The sequence below is a fragment of the Odocoileus virginianus genome, chromosome 29 (assembly GCF_023699985.2).
Source record: "Odocoileus virginianus isolate 20LAN1187 ecotype Illinois chromosome 29, Ovbor_1.2, whole genome shotgun sequence".
Classification (NCBI taxonomy): Eukaryota; Metazoa; Chordata; class Mammalia; order Artiodactyla; family Cervidae; genus Odocoileus; species Odocoileus virginianus.
Window position 1 is genome coordinate 20,204,172 of NC_069702.1, and position 13,045 is coordinate 20,217,216.

Below are 13,045 nucleotides of genomic sequence, written 5' to 3' on the forward strand. Positions count from 1 at the left end.
TAAGGCATTTTTCCCTATAAAGGAATATAGATCTATTCAGTGAAGTGATTTAATTCAAGGCAATTCACTCAAATTGTACACAGAATAAGACACTGTGGGAGGGACGATGATGAAGTGGGGGGGGGGGGTGGGAACAAAATAGTCCAAGGTCTTCTCCATAATTGACAGGCTCTCAGACTTATCAAAGAGGTAATGGGTAAATAGCATACAATTAATTAAATGGCTAAAACTCCACACTGCCAATGCAGGGGCCCGGCTTCCATCTCTGGTCTGGGAAGTAGATTCTACATGCTGCAACTAAGAGTTTGCATGCTGCAAATATTAATAAAAAGATCCTGCATGTCAAATGAGGATCGAAGATTCAGAGTGCTGCACTAAGACCCAGTGCAGCCAAATAAATAAATAAAAATTTTTAAGTGGTAAAGCAATGCAACACTGTAGGATTCTGTGCCAGATGAATTGTGCAGGCAGAAAGCATTCTAGGAATGGAAGTCCAGCCAGCCAGATCAGATTCCTGGAATGAGCAAAGTTTATATTACTCTCCCTGAGGCCTTTGGACATTGCTTAAAAGGAAAGAAGGATGGACTGAAGCAGGTGGAAGTGGTGTGAGTTTTATAGACTTGAACTTGGCATAGCAACAGCTCTAGGGCTTGTAGATCCAAAATGCCATGGTGGAAGTTTTTCTTCCACTGGGCTTAACAGTCCTGAGTCTCCCAGTTATCTGATGCAATCCCTCTGTCTACCTAAGTGGGGATCTTTTTTCTTCAGGTAAATTCAAGTTGGTATCAGTGATGAGAAGAATAGCCCAGTAAATTTGTTTGTCTGCCCCATATTATTAATGTTTGCATGCTTAGTCGCTTCAATCCTGTCTGCATCTTTGCGAACTCATGAACTGTAGCCCACCAGGCTCCTCTGTCCGTGGGATTTCCAAGGCAAGAATACTGGAGTGGGTTGCCATTTCCTTCTCTACGTATTATTAATAGGGTGAGATAAAGTCTGAGTCATCATAAAAATTAGCCATTTCAGGTCAGACAGGCTTTATTTACTGTCCCAGTAAGGATTTTGGATGCAATGTAGGCTCTGTCATTGATGACCATCCATATTCTCTTCCCACAGATGATGCTTATTGCTGGCACCAAAGCACATACTGGAGACTTGTGTCTGGCCCTCATTAGAACAAAGTATTACAGGGTTTGGGGTGGATGTGGGCTTAGAGCTAAGGATGACTTGAGTTAAAGGGGATTCTTAGAGCAAGCAGGACAAACAAAATCTTCAGTCTCAACCCTTTTCATTAATGTTCTCTTCACCTGTAAGATTTCTCTTTCAGAAACAACGTGTAGTTACAAAATATGAAAATGATTCTTCGGCATGTTCCTCCTGTGCCAGCCATCTGGCAGTAGTATATTCTTGGTAACAGAAGCATATTTCTGCTATTATTTGTTAATGTTGTGGCCACATGTCACTATCTTCCAGCATTTTGGGGGGATGCAAGAGTGAAAGAGGACTGAGTTTCTTTCCCTCCTATCTCAGGCCTAAAAACAAGCATGTGAAATCATACAGGCAGGAGGATGCAAACTTGGCAAAGTTAGGCTCTGGGAGAGTCCTTTAAGATAAATAAATCAACCCAAATAACTCTTAAGGTAAAAAGGGAACTTCTCTCACTTCATCTCTTGTTCAAAGAAGTTTCTGCAACCAAATCTGGAAGAAATGTGTCATTTCTTCAACTCGACGTCAGAAAAAATAAAGATCTATGGTTAGATCCATTTCATCATTAGAAGTTAAAACAAATGGATAAGGCACGTGGGATCCAAACAGAGTCAAGGATCCGAGGTTTGAACACCTGTGGTTCTTAGAAGGTGGCTTCTGCGTGTGCCCTTTCAGCAAGGAAGCATCTGCTGTTGACGCTGTTGAAAGTTCATTCCTTCTGGTGTCTGCACCTCAGGGCACAGTGAGAAAACCAGGGGCCCCAAATGCTCGGTCCGCGGGAGTCAGGGTTATGTACAGGGTCCCCTGACACCAGGGGCAGGTGTATGACTCTCCCCTGTGACTCAGTCATGCACACAGCGGTTGGGGAACTGAAGAGGTATCACTGCTATTTCGGTCCTCCGGACTCTTCCTTCTCACCAGCTCTGCCCATAGCCTGGTGCTCCACCACTTGGCCGGCCATCTTGCCTGGCGTTCTTGATAATATTAATAGGATTTATTATTTAAATGCCATTTAGTACAAAACATTTTCTGAGATGATTTTGCAACTCTAGATCCTTATAAAGATGGCTTCTGCTGAAAGGAATGGGCAAGAGTCCTTTTTACCTAACCTAGAGTGCTTGCCTTCACCTCAACTCAGGAAAAGGCCACGGGTTTTATTTTTTTTTTTTAAATAATGTTGGGGAATGTGCTGCAAATGTCATTCTGGAATGACAAAACAAGGTGACAATGCTCCTAGTCACTAAATAGCAACTGAAACGAAGGAAGAGTCACTTTAAAATAAGCTACTTCCTGCGTGCGTGTGTGCGCAGTTGCTTCAGTCATGTCCGACTCTGCGACCCCATGGACTGTAGCCCACCAGGCTCCTCTGTCCATGGGATTCTCCAGGAAAGACTACTGGAGTGGGTTGCCATGCCCTCCTTCAGGGCATCTTCCTGACCCAGGGATCGAACCTGCATATCCTGTGTCTCCTGCATTGCGGACAGATTCTTTAACCACCGAGACACCTGGGAAGCCCAACCTACCTTCTAGAGTAAGTAAAGAAGTCACTATCCCTCTAACAGAGTCGGAAATGCTCTGTAGTTGTTTAGCATTCAGAACTTTTATTTAAATTCTTCTTTTGTTAGACATGGTTTCTTTTTTAAAAAAAAAAATTAATTTGCTTATTTTTATCCTTGGATGCACTGGGTCTTCGTTGCTGCACTTGGGCTTCCTCTAGTTGTGGCAAGCAGAGGCTACTCTGGTTGTGGTTTGCAGCCTTCTCTTGTTGCGGAGCACCGGCTCTAGGTGTGTGGCCTTCCGTAGCTGCAGTGCCGGAACTTAGTTGCCCCATGACATCTGGGATCTTCTTGGACCAGGGGTTGAACTTGTGTATCCTGCATTGGCAGGCAGATTCTCAGCCACTGGGTCACCAGGGAAGTCCCTAGACAAGATTTCTATTAGAAAACGAACCACTCTGATTTACATTCATGTAAACTTAGTCCAGAGTATAGTAAAGAAAATGCTTTACTTTCCTATGTTTAAATAAAGAGATTTTCCCCAAAACAAAGAAAACTGAATAGAATTCAGTGTCCTATCTGATAGAAATTTAAACATACATATATGTATTTTATATATATGTATAGAAATTTTAAAATATATATATGTATTAGAATTTAGAAAGTGGTTTCCTGCAAGCACATTCCAGTGCCAAATTCTAAATGTTTTGTTTTGCTCACAAGATTTTTGGATTCTTTCACCTTAAGAGGTTTGTAAAAAGCAAAAACAAAGAAGAGAGAGAGAGAGAGAGAGAGAGAAATGTCATTCAGTAAACTGTTGAAAGAAAAACCCATATTTCACATCTAGTTATGTGAAAAAACACCAATTTTCCCCTGTGGCCCATTGAAACAAATGGTTGGGAACAGGACCTTGCTTTTGTATGCAGAAAATATATATTTCACACTTTAGGTAGAAGCTGAACATGATAAACAACGTGTCTGGGGAAGAAGTAGGAAAGATTTTGCTGCTTCAGTAAGAAAGGCATGCATGTCCACCTCAGAACAGATTGGGGCAGGGTGGGGGTGGGAATATTGATACAAAAAGAAAAGAACTCCCTTAATAGGAGGAGTGAGACAGGCCCACGGGGTCAGAGGCATTCCCTGGATTTCTCTCTAAAAACACTTACTAACACATATAGTGATGATGGACATGCTGACTCTGAGCTATGCTTCCTAGTAAGTTTAGTGAGTGAAGCATTTTTGTGTGCATTTGCCTGTAAACTTCTAGGAAGTTTACATCCAGACTTTGATGATATAGCACATAATCTGTCAGGCCGATGCATTTGTCTTTTAGAGAACTGCTAGATGATCCTGATTGAAGTCATTTGTTTAAAAATCCTATTCAAAGCCCCAGGCTGACAACGAAGACAACCACTGCATCCCCAAATGGCTTCATTGGTAGTCTCCAAGAGAAGCCCAGTAAGACCCTTTTCTCTGTCTTTGCTTTCCTCCACTGGTATCTCTAAGTGCTCTTTCCAGGCCTTCCAAGGACTGATCCTCTCTCATACTGATACACAGTCCAACAGACTCAAACCCTTACCTGTCAGTTTTATATTAATAACATTAGAATTACTAGTAATTCTATATTATTAGCAATCTTAATTACTAATATTGTTAATAACTTTAGTATGTTAAAATTAAAGGGAGCATGCATGTTAGTGTTAGTAGCTCATTCATGTCCAACTCTGTGCGACCCCATGGATGGTAGACTGCCAGGCTCCTGTGGCATGTTAGATTTATTAGTAATATATTGCTAATATAAAAATACATAATATACAATATTTATTTTAGTGAATATATTATATTTACTGAATGAATGACTAATCTGTTACTAATCAGTCATGTCCGACTCTTTGAGATTCCATGGCCTGCCAGGTTCCTCTGTCCATGGGATTTCCCAGGGATATCTTCTTGACCCAGGGATCGAACCCAGGCCTCCTGCATTGCAAGCAGATTCTTCACAGTCTGAGCCATCAGGGGAGCCCAATATAAATAGCAGCAATATATAAAATAAAAATGTTAGTAATAGAGTAGTCTTTTGTTCAGTAAATAATTTTTGAATACTCATTTGGCAGACATTCTTTTAGATCTGTGAACAAACTGTTAATAAAACAGTCACACACTATACATGCAGAAGGTTCCATTTTACTGCAGGAAAACAAAATGAACAATAACCATAATACATAAGTAAATTAAGTAGTCAATGACTGTGATGGAAAAATAGAAGTGGAGCAGGACAAGGGAAATCAGTAGCCCTGGGGGTGTGAGGGCAGGGTGCAATTTTAAATGAGACAAGCATCATTCCAAAATTGATGCTGAACAAGGCTTGAAGGAGAGGGAGTAACTGGCAGACAATAGATCCAGGTAGTGGAAGCAGCCAGTGCAAAAGGGCAGAGGGCAAAGAGCTAGCTGGTGTCTTCACCAAAGAGCAAAGAGGCTACTGCAGCTGGCACAGGGGAACCCGGGGAGGGGAAAAGATGAAGTCAGGACTTCCCTGGTGGTTCAGTGGTTAAGACTCCAAGCTCCCCAGGTAAGGGGCTCAGGTTCAACCCCCAGTTAGGGAACCAGATCCCATGTTCTGGTGGGATGGGACCCAGCCCAGACCCAGCCCAGCCAAATAAAAAAAGGAAGAAGATGAGGTTAAGAACCAGAAAACAAGGGGTGCAGAGTAGTCAAGCTGATCATGAGTGCCCCATAGGACATTACAAGGATTGAGGGTCTTATTGTGAGTGAAATTGGAAGCTACAATAGGGTTTTAACAAGGGGAGTCATGGTCTGATTTATATTTTAAAAGAATTGCTCTGGCTAATGGGGGCAGAGTATAAGGGGGAGAGAAGAGAGACTGAAAAAGCAGTCAGGAGGCTGCTCCAGTCATTGGGTAAAGGATGAGGTGGCCTGAACCTAGTGGTGATCTCACCAGTGATGCTGAGAGCAATTCTGAAGTGACTGCTAACAGGATTTCCACATGAGTTTGATTACATCGAACCCTGCAGGACTTCTGAATGGCATCCCCTGGGGACCAGTCCTCTAGTGCTATTTGGTTTGGGGAATGTCTGTCTGTGGACTTCCTCGGTGGCTCAATGGTAAAAATCCACCTGCAATGCAGGAGTCACAGGAGATGTAGGTTCGATACCTGGGTCAGGAAGATCCCCTGGAGGACGAAGTGGCAACCCACTCCCCAAGACAGAGTAGCCTGGCAGGCTATGGTCCATGGGGCAACAAAAGAGTCAGACAGGACCTAGCAACTGAACAGCAACAACAATTGAGTGCTTACTAAACGCCAGGCGTTGTGTTAAACACTTTTATACAGATCATCTTATTAAACCCTCTCAACAACCATGTGAAGCTACTATTATTATCCCTTCTTACCAGATGAGGACATTGAGGCTTAACAAAAGGGGAATTACCTACCTAAGCTTATCTCATAAGCAGCAGAGCAGGGAGTCAAGCCCAAGTTTGTCTGGAGCTCGGAAGTACTTTGCTTTCCATTTAATCCTCACTCCCCATCCCCCAGTTGTGGTGTTGGAGAAGACTTTTTTTTTTTGCTTTTCTTTTTTTTTTTTCCATTTATTTTTATTAGTTGGAGGCTAATTACTTTACATCATTGTAGTGGTTTTTGTCATACATTGAAATGAATTAGCCATGGATTTACATGTATTCCCCATCCTGGTCCCCCCTCCCACCTCTCTCTCCGCCCTATCCCTCTGGGTCTTCCCAGTGCACCATGTCCGAGCACTTGTCTCATGCATCCAACCTGGGCTGGTGATCTGTTTCACCCTAGAGGAAACCAGATCTGAAAGAGACACGTGTACCCCAATGTTCATCGCAGCACTGTTTATAATAGCCAGGACATGGAAGCAACCTAGATGCCCATCAGCAGACGAATGGATGAGGAAGCTGTGGTACATATACACCATGGAATATTACTCAGCCATTAAAAAGAATTCATTTGAATCAGTTCTAATGAGATGGAGAAGATTCTTGAGAGTGCATTGGACAGCAAGGAAATCAAGCCAGTCAATCCTGAAGGAAATCCTCCTTGAAGATTCATTGGAAGGACTGGTGCTGCAGCTCCAATACTTTTGGCCACCTGGTGCAAAGAGTTGGAAAAAAACCACCATTGGAAAAAAACCCTGATGGTGAGAAAGATTGAAGACAGGAGGAGAAGAAGGTGGCAGAGAATGAGATGGTTAGATACCATCCCTGACTCAAGGGACATGAATTTGAGCAAAGTGGGAGATAGTGAAGGATAGGGGAACCTGGCATGCTGCAGTCCATGGGGTCCCAAAGAGTCAGACAACCTAGAGACTGAACACCAACAACCCCATCCCCAAAAGGCTGTGAGGGAAGAATTATGGTCTCCATGTAAGTTTAACCGCTTCCCATTCAATTTGCTGTTATTTTTTATTGCTAGTATGTATATGTGTGTAGTTGCATGCAGAGAAATTGAGTGTATGCCATAGCATCAAGTATGATGCCAGGAGCATAGCTAGGGTTGAATAAATACAAGTTGATTGATTTTGTGCTGTGATGCTTCGTGATATCATCTTACACCATATTCAGGGTCAGATTCTACTTCTCGATGCCCCCAGAGTGCCCAGTGCATAGTGTGTGCTCCAGAAATCTTACCTTTGTTAGTTAATCTATCTTTGTGATTCTGCTATGATTCTTTCAGTTATCACCTAGACCCAGCTATTTTGTCTGCTGTGAAGAAGACAAACATTATTTGTCTAGAACATTTTTATTGTATTCCCAGCTGGGCAGATATAAATGAATCTGACATCAGGGTTCAAACAACAGCAGTGTTCACATGGACTTCCTTTCTCTATCTTCAGCAATCCCATGAGATTTGTAAATGTATAGTACCCTCAGCAACTTCAACAGGTCCTGCATGGGAATTGCAAAGAGCAATTTGAGCTAGATTAAGGAAACAAGGGAACAAGCAAACATAGGAGATCTTGTAAAGAGTTATATGTCAATTACACACTGCTGCTGCTAAATTGCTTCAGTTCGTGTCCGACTCTGTGCGACCCCATAGACGGCAGCCCACTAGGCTCCCCCGTCCCTGGGATTCTCTAGGCAAGAACACTGGAGTGGGTTGCCATTTCCTTCTCCAGTGTATGAAAGTGAAAAGTGAAAGTGAAGTCACTCAGTCATGTCTGACTCTTCGAGACCCCATGGACTGCAGCCTACCAGCCTCCTCCATCCATGGGATTTTCCAGGCAAGAGTACTGGAGTGGGTTGCCATTGCCTTCTCCTCAATTACACTCTAGCTTCTTGCTTTTTATTGAATAATCTACTCTTGGACCATACTGAGAGCTCTACTTCTGAAAAACAAACAAGTAAACAATAAGAGCAAGAAGACCCTGAAAAGCACATTCACCTACTAATTTATGAAGTATTCTTCCCTTGTCCTAATTTAAAAATGTTGATTTTCTTCACCTATGATAGAGCCTATATTAGTGAGCTCAGGCTGCCATAACAAAATGCCATCGACTGGGTGGTTTAAACAATAGAAATGTATGTCTTACATTTCTGAAGGCTGGAAATCAAGATCAAGGTGTTGGCTGATTCAGTTCTCCATGAGGATTCTCTTCCTGGTTTACAGTCTTGCTATGTCTTCACCGGCAGAGAGAGAGTGAGAGGGAGAGAGAAAGAGAGAATTTGAACCTAAATTTCTCTCTTCCTCTTCTTGCAAGGATACCAGTCCTATTCAGTCAGGGCCCTAACCATATAATATCATTTAATCTTACTTATTTCAGTAAAGGTCCTATCTCTAAATACAGTATCATTGAGACCTTGAGCCTCAACATATGAATTTTGGATGGCCAGAATTCAGCCCATAGTAGAGTCTATCTTTGTGGTTTATCTGGGGTCTATTTATTGAATAGTTAAATATAAATTTTCTTTATCTGTAGAATAGTGCTCTCACTAGTGATTGTTGAGGATTGTTGAGGATCTATTACTGAAATGGCAGATTATTGTATTATTCCTATTTTAAGATGATACAAACAATTTTAACAGTGAAAGCAAATGTTTAAAACTGGCCTCGGGAGCCTGAATGCTACTGTTATTATTGAGTCATCAGAAAATCTCATTAACAATTTAAAATATCCCTAAAATGATGAGAGATTGTGAAGGATAGGGAAACCTGGTGTGCTGCAGTTCATGGAGTCACAAAGAGTCAGACACAGCTTAGCAACTGAATAACAATGACAAAAATGATGAGACAAATCTATTCTCCTATTAGCTCAGACCATCTTTTTCAGATATACTAATTTCCTTCATTGATCACTGATCATAAAGTAATAATATTCCAAGCTAGCTTTTAATATCCATATTATTAAAAACCACTATATCCTTGGCTTTATACTGTAGTCAAAATAAAATCATGTCATTAAACCAGCAATGACAGGAGGAAAAAGAATTCTGTTGATCCTTGTTTAGGCACTAACTTACTAAAGCCATCTTTATCTTACTAAAGCCATCCCCACCCCAAAGATGTCTTCACTTACCCTATGTATACATGACTTTCTAAACACCAGACAGGTCTAGGGAAATAACTGGTCAATATAATCAGAGAGAAAATGAGAATAGTCACATTAATTTTTTGGATCACATATATGTAGTCACGATTGTACTATATATTAATCCCACTTGAGTCAAACATACAAATTGTGATTTTTTAAGGCACTTTTGGAATACAGGCTGCCAAGTTTGGATTCTTTTGAAACAACTTTGAAAAAAAGAAGCTTTTTAAAAGAGATTTTTCCAGCTCAACCTCTTTTTGGCGGCTGAAACAATTATTGCAGAAGGAAGGTAAAAATAAGAAAGAACCCACATTCTGCAGGATCTGGACTAGAATGAGATGCCAAGTTTTATCATGTTATTTCAAGCTTCTCACCAATATTACCCCATTCTAGGTTTAGATTATTTTTGAAATATACTTCATGTTCTTTCTCTACCCAATAAAACATTCCTCCACCAGTGATACTGGAAACTTTTGCTGATGAGAGTTTGAGATTCATAAGTAGAGTAAGTCCCCTACATATGAAGTTTCAGGATGTGAACTTTCAAAGATGTGAATATGGATGCCAGCCCCCATGTGCCAGCTATTGTACTGAACTACTGTACTTTTCAAGGTACTGTACTGTAAGATTAAAAATGATTTTTTTGTTTCTTTGTTTTTATGTATGTATTATTAGTGCGAAAAATACAGTATAGTACTATTACACTACAGTACTATGTAGCCAATGGTGTTAGTTGGGTACCTAGGGTAACTTTGTTGGATTTTTGAACAAATTGGACTTAAGAACAAGCTTTTGGAAATGGAATCTTCCATATGTAGGGGGACTTACTGTATTCTAAAAAAAGCATGAAAATTTGCTTTTGCTTGATTTACTAAGAACTGTGTGGGCATAATGTTTGAAATTGCTATATTCAGTTTTTTTTTTCTGTTAAACTTATAGCTTTATTTTTTAAGTTATAATTTGCTGGGGAGGGGAGTTAAATAATGTTTCTAAGCATCTTAAGTTTTTAGCTATTAGTTCCATTCCTCCATCACAACTATTTTGCTTTATGTTCTTTTCTTGAAGTTGTGAAACTGTATTTCCCTCACTCACTAGCCCAGAAGAATCTGTCTTTAACTAGATCTAGTGATTGCTATCGGTGAGAAAATCACATGTGCCTATGTGTTTATCTTCAGAAAGGAATTGGTGAGCTGTCACTATTTGTTTTGAAGGCTCTAGGAACCCGAAAATATATCTGCATATCATATTTTAAAAAACATATTGCAATCATTTCCTATTTCTAAGTGGCATGTGATGTAAAACAGCTCAGATGTTTCAAAAATGGGGCAGATGTATTAGAAAACACGTGTACGTGAAAGACTTAAATTTAGTATTGAGTTTTGATAAATAGCATGAGATCTTCAGAGAGTGAATATTTTCCAATGTATGATAAACTGAGGGTGCTGTCATATTTATGTGGCTGTATGGCCAAACTCAAGCATGAGAAATAGCTTGGTTTTCTCAGGCAAAGTGAGCAGAGTCAGATCATTGTGTTGTTGAACTGAATTAAGATATGGTAGATACTATATATATACATATATATACACACATACACACACATATACATGGGTTTCTCAGGTGGCTCAGTGGTAAAGAATCCCCCTATCAATGCAGGAGACCTGAGTTTGATCCCTGGGTTGGGAAGATCCCTTGGAGAAGGAAATGGCAACCAACTCCAGTATTCTTGTCTGGGAATCCCATGGATAGTGGAGCCTGGTGGGTTACAGTCCATGGGGTAGCAAAAAGTTGGACATGACTTAGCCACTAAATAACAACAACATATATATATATATATATATATATATATATATATATATATATATGTATATGCATTATATAACTGTAAAACTAAGTATAATATAAAACCACATATTAATATATAAATAAGATAATGTGTATACAAATTGGAGTGCTCAATCCTGTGAGAACTACAAAGACGAATAAGAGAGTGTGCTGGGGGAGGGAAGCAGGTGAATACTTAAATAACACTGATTAGAAAATGACCAGGACTCTCACAAAGAATCAGGAGACCTTAGATTCTAGGTAAGGAAGTCCTGAAAAGGTAAAGAGATACTGAGATCTATGTTTCCAAAACAACCAACAAAGACTCTGAACAAAACACAGCAAAGTGAAAACGAATCCACCTTGCCTCTTTCGCAGCTGTTTCTAGGACCCCTGATGAGCCGAGAGAAGGGCAAGTCCTAGGAGTCTTAAATTCCAGAACCAAATTGCATGGGTTCAAATACCTGCCCCATCTCTTCCTTACTGTGCTACCTGGAGAAATGACTTACCTTCTCTGTGTCTGCTTCTACTTCTATAAACTGGAGATAATGATAGCACATACCTCATGGAATGTCATGAGGATTAAGGGAGCAAATATACGTAAAATATTCAGAAACAGGTAAGTGACATAATTCAGATGGTAGATGTTGTCCTAAACACAGATGTTGGGGAGAAGTGGGGGTGAGGAGAGGAACAGAAAGGACTTTCTTTTGATTCTCCCAAAGGATAGTATGTAATCTAGCTTTAAACTCTTTAAAAAAAATAGAGGGACTTCCCTGGTGGTCCAGTGGTTAAGACTCCGCACTCCCAATGCAGGGAGGACGAGTTTGATCCCTGGTCAGGGAACTAAGATCCCATACGCTGCATAGCACAGCCAATAAATAAATAAAAATTTATATTATATATGTTATATATAATATATTATAAATATAAATATAGTAAATTTATAAATATATATTTATATATTATATATAATATAAAATTTATATAAAATAAATAAATAAATAAAAATCTTTAAAAAATTGAGCGGGTGATACTACGTTAGTAAAACATCAAGCTTGCAACTTCAACACTAATAGGCCCAAGAAACACGAGTGTGATTGTCACAGTCATATCACAGAGGCTCCAAGCTGACTTTACTAAGGATGAAAATTCATTTTCCGAATCAAATTGCAGAGGAACAGATGAGTTAACATTGTTTTATGGACTTTTGACGTTCTGACATTTGAGTCAGAAAGGAGAAAACACCCAGCCTCTACTTTCTATGTTATTTTCTCCCTTTTATCTGAGAAACACAATATTTCTTCTTGAGTCAGTAGGGATTTCAGAATGTGCAAACTGCTCCCTGGGCTATTGAGTACTTTTCGAAACAGCATTTAGGTTATTACAGCAAAACACAATGAGACTTAAGAAAATAAAAAAAGAACACACAACAAATGGATGTGCTTTATAAGTAACTGTCAAAAAATTACTTTCTTTTTAAGATGTAAATTAGACTTCTTGGACTGTTTTCAAGATTTTTCTATAGAGTACTTTGAAAGATACAACAAAAACAACTCAAAACCCCCTCAGTAATTTCCAGATAAATGCCTCCAATAAAGTGTGTGTTTAGGACTTTCAGGCTATGTTATTAAACTGGCAACTCTTTGCTCCTTCAAATATGCTAGGGTTTTATTTCTCTGTCTCTCTCTCTGACTCTCTCTGATCTCTTCCTCCCACTCCCCACTTAACATTTCAGAATGAAGCAAGAGATACTTTTATGCCCTTTAGGTATTCAAAAAAGCATATATTGTTTCTTTCCCTAGGAAGACACATTTGTTTTTAAGGTTAACATTTCCCTGGAAGAAGTTGTTGGGAAGGAGAAAATTTACCTCTTAAGTAATGATAAAATCGACCCAAGTCAGACTAATAGGAGAAAAATAAACAAATTTTAATTCATGGGAGTGGAAATCT

At 39.8% G+C, this 13,045-nt stretch overlaps 1 protein-coding gene across 1 annotated transcript in view; it reads right to left on the reverse strand.

Annotated features, from left to right (window-relative positions):
- Window positions 1-8,274: 8,274 nt before the first annotated feature.
- Window positions 8,275-13,045, reverse strand: part of LOC139031988 (SH3 domain-binding protein 1-like) — a 65,394-nt gene continuing 60,623 nt past the window's right edge. The window contains exon 3 of the mRNA XM_070457986.1: window positions 8,275-8,360. Coding sequence (XP_070314087.1) covers window positions 8,355-8,360 — 6 coding nt within the window. The 3' untranslated portion in view covers window positions 8,275-8,354. The remainder of the gene's footprint in view (window positions 8,361-13,045) is intronic.